At 32.8% G+C, this 18,990-nt stretch overlaps 1 protein-coding gene across 1 annotated transcript in view; it reads left to right on the top strand.

Moving 5' to 3' along the window:
• LOC126889845 (E3 ubiquitin-protein ligase Ubr3) overlaps positions 1-18,990 on the top strand; it is a 171,462-nt gene that overhangs the window by 71,084 nt on the left and 81,388 nt on the right. Inside the window, exons 5-8 of the mRNA XM_050658529.1 lie at positions 1,095-1,323; positions 4,964-5,143; positions 5,254-5,480; positions 11,582-11,740. Coding sequence (XP_050514486.1) covers positions 1,095-1,323; positions 4,964-5,143; positions 5,254-5,480; positions 11,582-11,740 — 795 coding nt within the window. The remainder of the gene's footprint in view (positions 1-1,094; positions 1,324-4,963; positions 5,144-5,253; positions 5,481-11,581; positions 11,741-18,990) is intronic.

The following is an 18,990-nucleotide window of genomic DNA, read 5'->3' as shown; positions in this document are numbered from 1 at the left end:
ATAAATATTTAAAAATAAAATCTTTTTGATTTCTGAAATCGGAAACAAATTCTCACTTACCTATACGCTATCTTTCTAAAATTTGCATGGAAAAAGGGCGATGAATGCATAGATATGGGGAATCTATAATATGCATTCCACAACACATCAATTCATCAAGGTAAAGATGAACAAATTTGTTTCCTAGTACGCAATACGTGAGTAAAAACGCTGGTAGGTAAAGATATTTAAGATTTAATTACGATTCAGAGACCACTACCATCTGTCTATGGTCCATTTCAACCTTTTAGTATCTTCAAGACGGCCTGTAGTGGTGCTCTGACTCTAAATTAAATATTTTCGCCCCATATGCCAATTACAATAAAAACATTAACATTTAGACGCAATAGCGACATCTAATAAAGGAAAGGCGACTTTCTATTGGGCGGTCCTATTGCGTCTAAATTTTAATTATTTCATTGTAATTGGCATACGGGGCGAAGATATTTAATTTCGAGACAGAACACCACTACAGGCTGTCCTGGAGATACTAAGAGGTTGAATAGGATCATAGACAGATGGTAGTGGTGTCTGAATAGTAATTAAATCTTAAATGCCTTTATCTACCTGAGTTTTTACTCACTTATTGAGTACTACTAAACAAATTTGTTCATCTTTACCTTGACGAATTCATGTGTTGTCGAATGCATGTTATAGATTCCCCACGTCTATGCATTCATGGCCCTTTTTCCTTCCAAATTTTAGAAGGATAGGGTATAGGTATAAGTGAGAATTTGTTTCCGACCTCAGAAATCTAAAAGATTTTATTTTTAAATATTTATTTGTTCAAAAATGGGGTCGCTTGGACTTCGCCTTTCCTTTATTAGTTGTCGTTATTGCGTCTAAATGTTAATTATTTCATTGTAATTGGCATACGGGGCGAAAATATTTAAATTCGAGTCGGAGCACCACTACATGCTGTGCTGAAGATACCAAGAGGTTGAAATGGACCATAGACAGATGGTAGTGGTCTCTGAATCGTAATTAAATCTTAAATGCCTTTACTTTCAAAATACTTTTCTTTTCCATTCATTCATCTTCTTTTTGTTTTACAGGAAGCCTTAACAAGAGCTGTGGTTCTTCACTATAGTCGTATATCCATCATGTTAGAGAGATCAGCCGATCCTGATACGCTAAGCAATAGAGTAGTCCACGTCAGCGTCCAGCTATTTTCAAATGAAAATTTAGCTCTAAAGATGACCGAACAGCTCAATCTGTTGCACGTCATGGTCGAAAGTCTCAAATATATGATGAGCAAAATTTTGATTAAGAGCAACTTGCATAGTAAGTAGAATTGAGTTTTATCTATAACTGTACCCTGTCTTTAAACTAGGAGTAGTAAACTCAAAAAACAGATTCATACCTCTCCTATCGGAGGTTGGATATCATAATGGCTATGGTCACTTTGTTAGCTGCTGCTCTGAACAGTTATAATGAACTAGAGTTAAACCATTCTCTAAGGTTCCTCAGCCAGGAGATGCGTCTTCTTCCTATGCTTCTTTTTCCTTGGATCCTTCCTTGCATAATAATTCTCAGCAACTCGTATTTTTCTTCTCTGGTAATGTGACCCAAATATTCCAGTTTTCTAGTTTTTATACTCTTTATAATTTCTAACTCCTTATTTAAACGTCGTAGCACTTCAACATTGGTAATCCTTTGAACCCACTGAATTTTCAATATTCTTCTGTAACACCACATTTCGAACGCTTCTATTCTTCTTATGTGTTGTCTCTTCAATGTCCAAGCTTCCATTCCGTATAGCAATATAGAAAATATGTAGCATCTTAGAGCCCTCAATCTGAGAGGCAACTGAAGGTCTTTGTTTGTAAGCAGTGTCTTCATTTTTATAAATGCTTGCCTTGCAGTTTCAATTCGGACTTGGACATCTTTCAATTTGCTTTGGTCATTTTTGTCATCGACCCAGGTTCCCAGATATTTGTGTGTCTTTACTTTTTCTATTTGGGTTTGCTCTATCATTAATCTTTCATTTCCATGTTCTGTTTTTGAGACGATCATAAATTTAGTTTTTTTCTTGTTTATTTTTAGTCCTTATCGAATGCAATAATCGTTAATTCTATTTAGCAATTCTTGTAGCGATTCCAGGGTGTCTGCCATTATAACGGTGTCATCAGCGAATCTTATGGTATTTACTATTCTTCCGTTTATAGAGATTCCATCACTTAGCTTCGCTATCGCTTCCTGAAATATGGCTTCACTGTATAGGTTAAACAGTAGCGGCGACAGAACACAACCCTGTCTTACCCCTCTCTTTATATCAATTTTCTCGGATTCTTGTTGTTCTATCTTTATATTGGCCTTTTGATTCCAATACAGATTGATGATAATTCCTAAATCTCGTCTGTCTATATCTCTGTTTTTCAATAATTCTATTAGTTTTTCATGTCGGACCCTGTCGAACGCTTTTTCGAAGTCGATGAAACAGGAATAAATATCCAGGTTCATATCTAAGCATCTTTGAGAGAGGACATTAAACGCAAACAATGCCTCTCTTGTTCCAAATTCTTTGCGGAACCCACATTTTGTATCATCCATACCATAGGCCTTCGACGGTAATCCATAAATATTATATTATACTAACACGTCGCTAAAAAGTTCTAAAAACAAATGTTTTTTATGTAAATGCAGGCCAAAAATCTATAAATTTAAGGAATAACGCAGGAAACACAAAATATCGATGATATAACTTAATTAACCTATGAATTTTAAATTCCAATAGTGTCAAAATTTCGTAATTGTCAATAGTATCAAAATTTCATAATTTAGTGGAGTAAACTTGCCTACGGTTGAACCAATAATTATTACAAACAAGCATTACATCGCGGTAAATTTGAATTGGGCCCCCTAGTTTAAAAGTGAAACTATTGGTGCAATACCAACAATAAATACAAAAGAAGAACTAGAGGAATGCGTTGAAAACTTAGAAAAACGATATAAAATGCTATCGAGGTCAGCACCAAAAGAAGAAACTCCAACAACAAAAGGAAAATTTAGGGAAATCTGTTAAGATTCTGGGATTCGGGGAAGACAAAAATATGATCAATAGTATTATAATGGTGCCTAAAGTGATCTATTTTGTTTAAATATCCTTAAATGCTTTGGTAGGACAATGGGCATCTCTCTCCCAGTAGTGGTCTATATTGGCACCAATGTATCCTAGGTCTGGATCCCGCGTATGAAAAAAAAGTTGATTAATAGCAAGCTGAAAATTTGTTAGTAGCTTAAGGGTGTCTAGTCGGATAAACTTTGATGCACGGGAACACTGGAACAGGGGCAGTTTTAATTGTGGAATAGGTTAAAAATTTGGAACGGTCACACCACGAAAACGGCAAATTTATTTTGTCCGACAGAACAGACTTAAACTCTTCGAACAGAGATTAAACTCTCATGCAAAAATCAGATTGCTATTTATCACCAAATGGGCGTTTTAATGAGTGGAACATGTAGAATACGTCAAATGACAGAAATTATGACAGGTGATAAATAGCAGTCTGATTTTTGCATGAGAGTTTAATCTCTGTTCGGAGAGTTTAAGTCTATTCTGTCGGACAAAATAAATGTGCCGTTTCCGTGGTGTGACCGTTCCAAATTTTTAACCTGTTCCACAATTAAAACTGCCCCTGTTCCAGTGTTCCCATATATAAAAGTTTATCCGACTAGACACCCTTAAGCTATTAACAAATTTTCAGCTTGCTATTAATCAACTTTTTTTTCATACGCGGGATCCAGACCTATCCCATTAGTAATACACGAATAAATTTTGAAGAAACAAAAAACACAGAACCACGTTGTATAAGAACACCTATTTCTAGAAAATTTGAGGTTATATAATCGAATTGTTTGATGCATAACATAATGAAATGTTTAGTAATGCGTTTAGTAATGTGTTTGATTAAAGTGAATTTAAGGGCACCCGAAGCCCCATTTAACGACAATGTTAACATTATGTCACATATTTCTGTAACCAAAGCACATAGAGACCTAATTTTTTGTTTATTTTGAAACTAAAACTTTTGAAACAAAAAAACCAAAAAAGTTTGGATTTTATTTTTTATTTTACTTGTTTTTGAACATTTTTCAATAAAACTTTACGCGGGACTTGATTTTATCTATCTACAACTACTGTAAAAATTTAGACCTTCTATCATCTAAGGATCCAGAGATATTTGACATCAAAAGTTAAAAACCGAGTATTCGGGAAATCGAAAAAACATAAAACACTTTAATAGCACAGTATAAAGAGGGACAGTAGAACCATTCTCCGAAAAATTGGAAGTAAAATCTATAGTCGCGCATTGCGACCGCGCAATGTTCTTAGTCGCTTTTGCCCAACTCCCGCATAGAAACGTATTGATTTTAACAGGGAAAACCCGCATCCACCACTGGTGAATTACCAATTGCGTACTGCCGGTATTACTTCTTGAGATCAAAGCGACGACAGCGGAGTGATTTTACTGTGGAACCTCTATATACTGTGCTAATAGGCTGTAAAGTTACCGGTACACGATAAGTTGAGTGCAGACGTTCAAAAAACAAATAATTTTGTAACCATGGATATTTTCTACTATAATGTGTTATATATCGTTGGAAAGAGAAGATTTCAGACAATAATTTTCAATTATAACCCAAAAAAACATAGAAAATTCAATTTTCGGACTTTGGGTACCCTTAAGGGACAAACAGGCACCACTAGAGCTTTTTTAAATTTCGTGGGGCATATAGATCAACGCATTACCGAAAGGGTTCAGTAACTTTTCCGGAGACCTGACGATAAACAACAAAACCGGTTCGAAACCGGTCGTCCAAGGTACAATAAACAAACTGATTGTGATTAAGTCTAATATTATTTCTTTAACTTTAATAGAATTAAAGGTATTTAATTATTAAAATGGTCCTTATTTTTTAGATCAAAAAGAAAGCTGCCATTACGTCGTCGATTGTGCAAAACCAGTGATGAAAGATCATTGCTATTGGCCTCTGGTATCAGATTTAAAAAACGTACTCTCTCATCGACCTGTAGCACTAAAGTTTATGTCTGACGATGATCTGTTGGAGAGGTGGTTCGTTTTCCTGTCTATGTTTCAAGGTATAGTATACACATTACTGCTTATTTCCAATTACTACAGTCGGAAAAGTTATTTGGTAACTCGATTTATACTTTTACTTTAACCATTTTTATTTTTCGTTTACTTTTAGTTATGAACGTAAACCAACGAGAGCTGCACCAACACATTGAATTTGAACCAAATACCTACTACGCAGCGTTTAGTGCGGAATTAGAAGCCAGTGCGTATCCAATGTGGGCCCTTATTTCACATTTGACAGATGCTTCTACAGCTCATTTAACGAAAAGAGTTTTGAACGCCTGTCTCAATGAACTCAAAGATTGGTTTCATGCAATTGCATACTTAAGCACTACGGTGGTAAGTACATTATCCCTTTAAAGCCATGGTAAACAAATAAAAAAACTGTAACTCTTCGTCACTGGAATTCATTTCTATTCTACAATTTTTAGAACTTTAACATTTAAAAATCCTCACTACTTTCAAACCACAAAACTGTCAAAAATTTTGTTGTAAGTCATTGCTCAAATTGTCATCACCATGACAACGCGAAAGTTAAGGATATTTGATTATATGAAAGTGTGCCAAAAACCCATTGAAAGTGTGCGAAAAAGTAAATACCATTTAAAATACATTGTTACGTCACGCACACTTTAAATCCTTCATGCACTGCTATCTATAATGACAGTTTTCACAAACTAAAAACTGATACATAATATGACATAGAGTAGATAAATTATATTATATCCATGTCATATTATGTATAAGTTTTTAGTTTGTGAAAACTGTCATTATAGATAGCAGTGCATGAAGGATTTAAAGTGTGCGTGAAGTAACAATGTATTTTAAATGGGATTTACTTTTTGCACTGTTTTTTGGTACACTTTCATATAATCAAATATCCTTAACGGTCGCGTTGTCATGGTGATGACATGTGAGCAATAAATTACAACAAAAGTTTTGACAATTTTGGGGTTTGAAAGAAGTTACAATTTTTAAATGTCAAAGTTCTAAAAATTGTAGAATATAAATGAATTCCAGTGACGAAGAGTTTTTTTATTTGTTTATCGTAGATAAAATATTGTATGAAACTGTGCGTGAAGTGCTTTTTGCGAACTTACGCGATGTATAGCACTCGCTCCGCTGTCGCTCGTGCTCTAAATACTCTAAATGCATCGCATGCGTTCGCAAAAAGCATACCTCACGAACTGTTTCATTCTTTCTTTCTTTCTCCCCTTCCTTATACCCTTTCAGGTGTCGGATTTGGGTTTAGTTTAGCTACATCGAGAGGTTACGTTCCATGTCGCTATTTCTATTTGTTCTGATTCGTCATTTACAAAATTAGTATTTGATTATTCATTATTGTTATTACTACTACAACTACTTACTTATACTACCTATACTACCAATATTTCTACCACCCATCCTATTTCTATTATTATGTTTAACATTTGAATTCCTAAACCTAATCTTATCACTAATTAAGTCTATATTTTTATTTTCATTGTCCAGTGTATTCGTAATTTTCTTGTTTTCTGATCCTTGTCTGGCCTCTACTTCGTCTCTTCTCTCTCGCTCTGCTAGTTTTTTGGACTCACTACCTCCACTACTTTTTCCTCATTGTAGTTCCATCTCCATTCCTTACCATCCACTATAATTTTGTTGTACCCTATTCACTGTTTTTCGTTTATCCCTCATCTCCCTTGCTTTATCTCTTAGAGATTTCATTTTTTCTCTCTCTTTTTTTGTAAGGTCCTCTGTTATCCATATTTTCTTAGGTTCAACATTCTTTAGTTTGTTCCTATTTCGTAGAATGGCTGTTTTTTCTTCCCCGTTTCCTAGTTCTATTAAGCATGTTCTAATTCCAATCTTACATGCTCTTTTAATATTAATATTTACTCGTAAATGCTTTCAAATCATATTTGCTGCTCTTTCTTTCAGTGCTGCTGAATCGTCAGTATTTATTTCTAACCCACTAATAATTAAATTATTTTTCCTTTTGTCTTTATCCATTATTTCTATTGTTCGTTGGAGTTCTTTTATATCTTCTGTTACCTTTTTATTTTCTTTTTTAATCAATTCATTTTCTTCTATCAAGTCTTGTCTTTCCTTAGTCCATTCATTTTTCATTTTTTGGATTTCTAGTTTTATATTATTTATTTCTTCATTATTTTGTTTTATCTCTTCTTTTAGTTCTTTTATATCACTTCTGGTCTCCTTATTTTCTTCCTTCATTTCTGTTTTTAAGTTATTTATTTCTGTTTTAATCTCCTGCTTCAGTTCTGCTAATATTTTCTTTATTTCATCCATTTCTTGTTTTTCTTTTAGTCCAGAAAGCCACTGGGCATCCGCTAGGAAAAATATTCGAATTAGGATTTTTTGCACAATCTTACTCAAAAAGGACCCCTTTTAACAAATTTGCATGTTGCCAGGACCAAAAGTTGGTCAAACATTTTTTAAACGTTTTTTTGTTTTTTTCCTAAAATTTTTTTTTTGCATGGAACAAAATTTTTTTAGGTTTTTTGGATCATTCCAAACAGAAAAGGTCTTTAGTGACTTTTCTCCAAAGTTGATAGTTTTTGACATATAAGCGATTAAAAATTGAAAAATTGCCAAATCGGCCATGTTTAACCCTCAAAAACTATGTGAAAAACTGAAAATTTGAATGTTGCCAAGGTAAGTAGATATTCTTTAAACATCGATTGATGAAATGCCGAAGAGTTTTTTGCAATACAATATTCAAAACTCCTTTGTTTTTTAATTGCTAATCAGGCGTGCGCGACACTATTTTCCACCGTTGCATGTGTATACAATATGGTGCAAATGAAAGAAATAAATTAGTTATTTCGTAAACCGGCGACTTTAAAGAAAAATCCCGAAACAGGTCGATTTTTATTTTTAAATTATGATATTGTGGCATATATAGTATACTACTGACGTCATCCATCTGGACGTGATGACGTAATCGATGATTTTTTTAAATGAGAATAGGGGTCATGTGACAGATCATTTGAAAGGTTTTTCAATTCTCTATTCAGTAATATAAACATTTACATAATTCAGATTTTTTTCAGGTATTTTTCAGATTCCCTTTAAAATGATGGTAGAGCTGTTTTTCGGTCCAGAGGTAGGCACACTAACGAAAGCTACTGAGGACGCCTGAAATGGTAGAAACAGAGCCTGTCTAGCTGGTGTGCAACCCTCTGAATCGAAAACAAGCACAACCATCATTTATTATTATTATTATATTTACATAATTACTTATACAGGGTGTCCAAAAAATTTTTATTAAATTAAATTATTTGACAAATTGACAAAACATATTATTGGACACCCTGTATAAATAATTATGTAAATGTTTATATTACTGAATAGAGAATTGAAGAACCTTTCAAATAGAGACCGACCGTTGACTTTTTTGGCCGAAGCCGAAGCCGATGCCGAAGTTTGGCCTGAAGGATACCTTCGGCCGAAGCCGAAGCCTAAGCCGAAGGTGACTAAATATTTGCATTTATAGTAGGGATAGTCGATGGTCGATGTTTTGCCATTAATATTTAGGTAGTCAAAACACCAGTAATCTTGAGTTTTAACAAATACAATAAAATTATTATAGTTTCTCAGAATTTTACTACGTGAGACATATTCAAATGAAGATCTTTGAGACATCTTGGCCTATTGTTAAAATTTATATCCTACCTACTACCTGAAAGTTTGTAAAACGTTTTGGTTTATTAGGGTATAAAATAGGGTGTAAATATTATTCAAAGTATCAAAGGCTCGCCGAAGCATATTGTTTAGAGATTATTAATATAGTATAGTATACTCGGAGCATTTTATTATTCCACCTTCGGCGAAACCTTCGGCTTCCTTTTGGCCGAAGCCGAATTTTGGCCGAAGGTTTAAATATTGGCCGAAGGTGGCCGAAGCCGATTAATCGGTCGGTCTCTACTTTCAAATGAGCTAGCACACGACCCCTATTCTCATTTAAAAGAAAATCATCGATTACGTCATCACGCCCAGATGGATGACGTCACTAGTATACCATATATACCACAATATCATACCTTAAAAATAAGAATCGAACTGTTTCGGGATTTTTCCTTAAAGTCGCCGGTTTACGAAATAACTAATTTATTTCTTTCATTTGCACCATAACTGTATACACATGCAACGGTGGAAAATAGTGTCGCGCACGCTTGATTAGCAATTAAAAAACAAAGGAGTTTTGAATATTGTATTGCAAAAAACTCTTCGGCATTTCATCAATCGATGTTTAAAGAATATCTACTTACCTTGGCAACATTCAAATTTTCAGTTTTTCACATAGTTTTTGTGGGTTAGAAATGGCCGATTTGGCAATTTTTCAATTTTTTATCGCTTACATGTCAAAAACTATCAACTTTAGAGAAAAGTCATTAAAGACCTTTTCTGTTTGGAATGATCCAAAAAACCTAAAAAAATTTTGTTCCATGCAAAAAAAATAATTTTAGGAAAAAAAACAAAAAAAAAAAAAACGTTTAAAAAATGTTTGACCAACTTTTGGTCCTGGCAACATGCAAATTTGTTAAAAGGGGGTCCTTTTTGAGTAAGATTGTGCAAAGAATCCGAATTAGAATATTTTTCCTAGCGGATGCGCAGTGGCTTTCTGGACTATTTGTCTCCTTTTTGGGGCGGTGTTCTTATTGTTGACTTATTTTTCTTAAATGCTTCCTCTTCGTCTTCGTCAAACGAATTATCATGCTCCGGTTTGCTCCTTTTATTCTTCATTCGAGTGGGATTATACCCGTAAGCTTATTTTATTTAAAGTTGGCGTCAGGCAGTGCCTTCCCCCTCGACGGTTCAGAGAAAACACTACCTACCAACTTTAATTTAATTTATTTTCCACCTGATTAAATTTTCCAAAGCCGTCCCTGACTTTTATGTTTAATTTTGCTAAATGGCTGGTCTTAACTATTCTCGACAAGTTTTTTGTTGGTCATCATCGTCATCACGTAGCGCTACAACCCTGGGTGGGTCCTGGCTGACTGTACCACTTTCTTCCAATTTCTTCGGTCTTCCTTCAACCTAGGGTCAAATGGAATGTTCATTTTCCGGAGATCTGCTGGGATGTTATCTCTCCATCGCATTCTGGGACGTCCAAGTGGTCTTTTGCCTGTAGGAATCTCCTCCCATACCAGCTTTACAAGTCTTTCGTTATGAAGTCTGTGCACGTGGCCTGCCCATCTTAGTCGCTGTGATTTAATTTCTTGGACAATATTGGTGTCATTGTAAAGTGCTTTTAATTCGATGTTGGTTCTGATCCTATACTGGTTTGTGTTAATGTCGTGGTGAGGTCCGAAAATTTTTCTAAGTATTTTTGTTCAAAACGTCTGAGATTTTCTTCGTTTGATTTGGTCATGGTCCACGTTTCGCATCCATATGTTAGTACTGGTCTGACGATGGATTTATAAATTTTGATCTTGGAACTTCTTGTAAGATTTTTTGATTTTATAAGCTTAACCAGTGCGAATAGACAGCGATTTGCTGATTGGATTCTGTCTTTTATTTCTTCAGTAACATCGTTGTCACCTGTGATTACGCCCCCCAGATACTTAAAACGTTGTACTCTTTCGAAATTGAAGTTGTTGACCGTCAAATTTTGTCCTATCCTGTCTCTTCGTGTCGTTCTATTTATACACATATACTTCGTCTTCTCTTCATTAATTCTCAGCCCTACTTCGCTTGTTGCTCCTTCCACCTTGTTGAAAATGGCTTTTGTGGATAGAATGGAGTCTCCAACGAGATCAACGTCATCTGCGTAAGCTAGTAATAACTTATGACCTTGAACCGATAGCAGTTCTGTCCTTATTTCGGCCGACCTCATGGCTTTCTCTAATACAAGGTTAAAAGTAGTGGAGATAACGCATCACCCTGTTTGAGTCCACTGTTGATTTCAAAGCTGTCAGACAGTTTATTATTTACACGTACTTTTGATATTCCACCCTCCATACATACTTTAGTCATCCGAATGAGTTTCTTTGGTATTGAGAACTGCGCCATGGCATTGCATACTTGGCTTCTTTCTACGCTATCATATGCCTGTCGAAAGTCTATGAAGAGATTGTGTATGGGTCTGTTATACTCCCATCCCTTTTCTAGAAGCTAGCATCTTTTTTGTTGGTGGATTATTTTAATTTGTTTTTGATCATATGCTTAAATATTGGGTACTGGATTTTTGATTTTATGAATATTAATCTAGGCATGCATTAACTTACAATTTTTTTGAAGGCTTTTGCGTTGTGTCATACACTGCACTTTCCTTTAACTATTTATCTTATTTTTAATATTTTATTATTTGTTTATACCACTTAATTTTTGATTTTTATGAGCGCTAAATTTTTCACGTTCTTCACTTTCGATTTCCAGGAGCGGACCCCCGAACTGTTTCATAAATAACTATTATTTATTTTATATTATTATAGAATGATAGTCTACAAGTCTCATTTCATCTGCCTCTTCATCGATATTTGGCTGTGTTCCTGAGCCAAGCCGTTGCGATACAAGGAGTAACAGTTAACGAAGTCTTAGGATCTAGCGATTTCTTCTTGGATCTCTTGATGATGCATCCTCTACGTATACAGGTAAATACAAGTTTGAAAACAATATTTTTACAGGCGTTAAAACTTATTTTAGAGAAACTACAAAAAAGAATTAGACAACTGAAAATGTTGAAAGGAGAAAAACAGGATAAAACTTATTTAAAAAGTCAGTGGTTTAAATAGGACTGATCTATAGTTTCTTCTTCTTCTTCTTCTTCTTCTTCTAGTTCCATGACCGTTATCGATCGTTGAATATGCTGTTGATAACCCATAGTTGCTCTTTTGAAAGCAGAGGCAAATATACAACAGGAAACACATTCGGAAAGATACATTGAAACAATACCTGCCACCGAAAATGACAGAAAAGAGAAAACCATGGATGACTGGCAGTATATAGGGTGAGGCAGATAAAGGGCCTATTAGAAATATCTCGAGAACTAAAGACAACTGAATTATGAAAATTGGAATAAGGGGGTTTTGAAGACTGATCTATTTAATGAAAATATTTTCATCTATTTGCTACTTCCGGTTATACCGGAAGTTGCTTATAACTTCGTTTTTTTAAATGGGACACCCTGTATATTTTTACATTTTTGGATTCTCCTCGATTTGTTCTTTCTTAAAATATAAGGTTTTGTAAGATTATACAGGGTCGGTTAAAAGATAATTACGTTTACTTATTAATTTCGTAGCAATATTCACACCATGTAGGATTGTAGTAGTTTGACATAATAAACTCTATTTATGTTCAAATGGTTTTTAATATAGTCTACTATTGTTAACAATTATTAGTGTAGCTAAATTTTTAATTTTAGTATACAGGGTGGGTCGAAACTCGGAATGAGTATTTTCTGAGTTTTCTTAAATGGAACACCCTATATTTTAGTATTGTAATGAAATGATATTTCATGGTACTTTTTACTTTCTTAAGCATTCCCTATACCTAACTGCTTTAGTTTGTGCTTAATTGTTAATCGCACCAACCATCTTAACTTCGATGGTATTTTGAAACCTGAACCATTATTGGCAATTTTTAGTGTCAGTATAGATTAATATGTGTTTATTTTCAAAAAATTATTCGTGACTGAATCTTTTCACGGCCAACCTGATACAATTTCACCTATTTTGTGTTGCAATTAATGTTTGGCTTAAATCAACAATAACTCACAAATTAAAGAAGTTAGGTATAGGGAATGCTTAAGAAATTAAAAAGTACCATAAAATAGCATTTCATAACAATACTAAAATACAGGGTGTTCCATTTAAGAAAACTCAGAAAATACTCATTCCGAGTTTCGACCAACCCTGTATACTAAAATGAAAAATTTAACTATAGCAATAACTCTTAACAATAGTAAACTATATTAAAAATCATTTGAACATTAATAGAGTTTATTATGCCAATCTACTACAATCCTACAGTGTGTTAATGTTGCTACGAAAATAATAAGAAAACGTAATTATCTTTGAACCTACCCTGTATAATATTACAAAACCTTATATTTTAAGAAAGAAGAAATCGAGGAGAATCAGAGCTGTAAAAGATACTTTTTAAAAGTATCTAGATACTTTTAAGATACTTGAGGCAAAAAGTATCTTAAGATACTAAGTATCTAAGATACTTTTTTGTGAAAGTATCTAAAGATACAAAATACCGGAAAAGTATTTAGAGTAAAAATATCTTAGATACTTTCAAGTATCTAAGATACTTTTGAGTATCTAAGATACTTTTAAGTATCTAAGATACTTTTAAGTATGTAAGATACTTTTATGTATCAAAGATACTTAGATGCTTTTTTAGTATCTAAGATACTTAGATACTTTTGTAGTAACTAAGATACTTTTAGGGTATAATATAAAGGTACTCGGTACTCTACTACTCTACAGTAGATTGTCGATACTTTTGTTTTAAAAACATCATTTTAACCCTTTAAATTATCATACAATTTTAGTTTAAGCCAGCAGGTACTTTGAAATGGTATACTTTGGGCTTTGGGGTAGATAAGAAATAAAAGACGTTAAGTTATTACAAACTAATAACTATGTATTGAAAACAAAAATCAAACATTAAATTTTCAAAACAATATAAAATAAACATAAATTCGTGTGTTAAAAACAGCATAAGATGCATTAAAAACAGAACATTCAACATAATTAAATTTTTAAACACAATAGGATAGGATATAAAAAATAGTAACATTTTGGTAGCTAATAACTAGTTAGTATAACCACTAGCTTTTAGTAAAACTAAATTTTCAAAAGTATGATCAGACAAGGCATGACGTCGGGGTGAATTAATAAAAGTTGCAAAAGAAAACATTCTTTCAACAGCTGCAGAAGAAGGTAATGGCGTATTGAACTTTTTAAATAATTGTTCTATAATATTATATTTTTTTAACATTTGTATGTTGGTTTCAGAATCGGCCAAATATTGTAATAGTTGCAGCTCAGCTTGTCGTTTATAATCTAAATCAGTATAGCCAGTGTTTTCGTTTTGCGTTTGAAGATCGGAGTTAATATCAAATTCAAAGAAGTCGTTTTGCATTTTGTTACTTTTCATTACAGTAGTAATGTTATTTGTACTTACATCAAATTGTTTTAATTGTTCCTCATTTTCCTTCATAATTTTTATAGCTTCTGTAATTACCAAATCCTTAATTTCACTAAGGTCATTTTCGATATTCCTGATTCCTCGAAATGCAGTAAGCCAACGTGTTTTAAATAAAGGATTAGTAACTGCAGCAATTATTGCAGATTGGTTAGTCAACTTAAGAAGTTTTTCAAATCTGGAGTTTAAAGATACTGTCAGAGCGTTCAAAATAGGTTCCACATATTTAAACTTATTGGTTTTAAGCTTTTCAATTTTAACAAACAAGCTTACGATTGATGGTAGAAGGAAACCGTAGTACATATTTTGTTCGCCTTAAAGAATGTCAAGTGCCAAAGCAAACGGTTTTAGTATTTGGCATAATTCTGCTAAATAATTTAGATCAGTATCTCTGAGCCGATCTAGTTTTGCAAAATTTAATTTTTCGTATAGAGATTCCAGTTTTTCTTTAGACTTAAGAATCTGGTTCAGAGCATCGAACATGGAATTCCAACGAGTCACACCCGGGTAACTTAAAGTATGTCCTAATACTTTTTTTATCACTTCAGCTGATTTAGGACGACCTGCTTTTTTCCATATATGATTACACCTAGCTATTGCTTGTTCATGTTTTGATCTAAGAGAACTGGTTGAATTAATTATTTTCATAATATCAGTAGTTGTTATTAGGGCAAGTGTATGACTTGCACAACGTATGTGTTCAGATAAAGTAGGTATGATCATGATCAAATTATTGTCACTTAAATTATTTGGAAGGAGATAATTTTCGTTTTCAAATATGTCAGGAATATCCTCTTCATCCTCCAAAATATCTTCCCGATCTTCCTCAATGATGTCGATATCATCTTTTGGCACTTGTTGTTGATGTTCACCGTCGTCACCAGTGTAGTGTAAAACATTATTGATACCAAAAACACCAAATGCTTTGACAAAATTTGAGCCTTTGTCAGTAATTGTTGCTAACACTTTATTTGGATGTAGATTATAAGCAGTATGTATGTCTTCTAATAGTTCAGCTATACGGTCGTGTGTATGCGCTCCAGAAAATCTTCTACATGCTAGCGGTGCTGACTTTCGTAGAAGTTTGTCGTCATGTAATGTTAATTTTAAGTTTTCTTTGTTCTCAGACACCATAGAGGAAATTTTTTTTACAGCTGTAGGCCTGGATATGATTTTTAAAGGAGTAATTTCCTTAAATTAATTTTAAAAAGCTACGATTTTGTAACAATGACAAAGGTGACATGGTATCTACAATAAACTGAAGAAGTCTTCTGTTAAATTTATCCTGTGTAACATTTTCGGTCTTTGTAATTATTTGTCTAATGTTCATTTGCCTATCATTGATATTTTTAATTTCCAGTTTTTTCGTAAGTTTAGAACTTAAATAATCCTTATAAAATGTTGAATGTTTCGTTTTAAAATGTTTTAAGAAGTTACTAGTAGAACCTGAATTTCCCTTTAAATATTTATTATTAGGTAAACACATTCTACACTTAGCTATAATGTCTCTTGTCCCGTCAAGTTTTTCTAACATTTGTTGCGTAATTTCAAAATATTTCCCATCAAAGAGATTTGAGGTTGCTGCATTATGATGTGAGGATTGACTATTAGTTACAGAAACAGAACTAGTAAAACTACTAGCAGCCGAGTTGTCTGAATCTGAATCCTGATTTTCATAGGTTTTTTCCGAAGATTTTGAAGAGGAGGCACCGCCAAAAAATTTTCTGAACTTCTTTTTTGTTGTTGTTTCAGGACTTTCAGGAACATATGTAGGGTCTTTTTCATCTTCACTTGGTGTAAAAGGGTCAGGTTCAGGTGATTCAGGTTCAGTAAATGTCATGTCAACATCGACATTTAGTTCTTTATCATGACAATTCTCATATATATCCATCTGAAACAAAATTGTCAAGTTTTATGTGGCCCCGACCCTAATTTTGTTAGCACTACTATAATTCTTTTTTGAATGATTTTACAAGGACCACGCTGCAATAACTACTTAAACTTCAAAAAATAAGATTTTTAACACCCTGTATCTCTTAAACTTCTAATTGTAGACCCCAAGTATTGAGATTGTTTGAATCGGCTTAATGCAAAGAATCCAAAAAGATGAAAATATACATCAGGGGCAGGGCGTTCCATGTAAAAAAATATTAATTAGTTAATCCTGGAAATATGAAACACCCTGCCTGTATAAAAGTAAATAATTTTAAAACGTGAAATTTAAAGTTGTCCACAATTTTTATAAATAGGTTTTTTTTGTACAGTATCAGATATATCGAACTTTACTGCACCATTGGGAATTGGGACACTCTGTCAGAGCGCAAAAATATCATGATAGTTTATATAAATATAAATATCAAAATATCGGATATATTTGATATATATCGGATATAATATATCCAAATGTGATATTTATATATTTTCGAAAAAAGTTACAAAATGGAAAAAAGGCAGAAATAATAAGTTTATTCAAAAGTAAATATAAAAAAAACATGTAAAACTAAATAAAAAATTAAGTATGCTAGTAAAATGTGAAATGATATTACGCTAAAGCGAAAAAACAAATAATGCTAATAGATACATAAAAGATAAAAATAAGAAACAAAATTAACAAAAATATAACCTTTGATGCCTTTGAAACAAAACCATCTTAAATAATTAATAAATTGATACACTCTTAAGTCTTCAATATAAATCAAAATAAAAACAGAAAAGCAATAATATTATAAAATAGCTTAAAAACATTAATTCCCGTCAAACTTTATAAGTCTGAAATGTAGGAAAGGAAATAGAATATTGATATATATCTTGATCTTGATATTTATTATAGATAAGTATCAAGATATATATCAGATCAGGATATATATCAGTGGATATATATTTTTGCGCCCTGTACCCTGTAGATACAACCGTAATGTTAATTTTATAATTTTATTTTGATTTCTTTGACCATAGGATTTTAGGTATTCTACTCTACATTGCAGGGATCAGGGATCATAATTTATTGAATCACTTCATTTTTTAAATTTAAACAAATAAACATTTTATTTAAATTTAAAATAGGTTATAAAAAGCAAAGAAAGGAACTTACCTTTTCTAGTGCACTAATATTTTTTCCTTTAGCGAGTACGAACGGCAAAGGCAAACTAACAACGCTGTAAAGGATAAACGGATAATGCTGCGGGCCGGCGGGCGGGATGCAAAGAACAATACACATCGTCTCTCCCGCTACGGCCGGCGCGACAGGTCGAAGCTTGTCGGATCATGAAAAGTATCTATTTCTCAGGTCCTGAGTAAGTATCTAAGATACTTTTAGTATCTAAAGATACTTTTAAAGATAAAAGATACTAGATACTTTTAAGAAGTATCTAAAGTAAAAGTAACTTTTAAATGAACCAAAAAGTATCTTAAATAAAAGTATCTAAGATACTTTTAGTATCTTAGATACTTTTTTTATCTTTTTACTAAAGATACTTTCAGCTCTGAGGAGAATCCAAAAATGTAAAAATATACAGGTTGTCCCATTTAAAATAACGAAGTTACAATCAACTTCCGGTATAACCGGAAGTAGCAAAGAGAAGAAAATATTTTCATTAAATAGTTCATACCTCAGAACCCCTGTATTCCAATTTTCAAGATTCTCTTAGCTTTAGTTCTCGAGATATTTCTAATAGGCCCTTTATCTGCCTCACCCTGTATAGGGTGAGGCAGATAACTGGCCTATTAGAAATATCTCGAGAACTAAAGGCAACAGAATCATGAAAATTGGAATGAAGGGTGATTTATTAAGGAAGTTTTGAAGGATGATCTATTAAATGAAAATATTTTCATCTCTTTGCAACTTCCCGTTACACCGGAAGTTGCTTATAACTTCGTTTTTCTAAATGGGACACCCTGTATGTTTTTACATTTTTGGATTCTCCTCATTATCTTCTTTCTTAAAATATGAGGATTCGTAATATTATACAGGGTATTTTAAAAGATATTTACGTTTTTTTTTTAATAATTTCGTAGCAACATGCACACCCTGTAGAATTGTAATAGTTTGACATTAAAAACTCTGCTTACGTACAAGTGATTTTTAATATAGTCTATTATTGTTAAGAATCATAAGTATAGCTAATTTTGAAATTTTAGTATACAGGGTTGGTCGAAACTCGGAATGAGTATTTTCTGAGTTTTCTTAAATGGAACACCCTGTATTTTAGTATTCTAAAGAAATTATATTTCATGGTACTTTTTTATTTTATAAGTATTCCCTATACCTAATTGCTTTAATTTGTGACTTATTGGTGATTCAAACTAAACATTAATTGCAACAAAAAATACGTAAAATTTTATTAGGTTGGCCGTGAAAAAATTCAATCACAAATAATTTTTCAGAAATAAATACATATTAATCCAGACTGATCGTTAAAATTACCAATAATGGTTTAGCTATCAAAATACCTACGTAGTTAAGATTGTTGGTGCGATTAACAATTAAGCACAAATTAAAGCAGTTAGGTATAGGGAATGCTTAAGAAATAAAAAAGTACCATAAAATATCATTTCATTACAATAATAAAATACAGGGTGTTCCATTTAAGAAAACTCAGAAAATACTCATTCCGAGTTTCAACCACCCCTGTATACTAAAATTAAAAATTTAGCTATACTAATGATTCTTAACAATAGTAGACTA

The sequence above is a fragment of the Diabrotica virgifera genome, chromosome 8 (genome assembly GCF_917563875.1).
Source record: "Diabrotica virgifera virgifera chromosome 8, PGI_DIABVI_V3a".
Taxonomy (NCBI): Eukaryota; Metazoa; Arthropoda; class Insecta; order Coleoptera; family Chrysomelidae; genus Diabrotica; species Diabrotica virgifera.
This window is presented reverse-complemented; position numbering and strand designations above follow the sequence as displayed.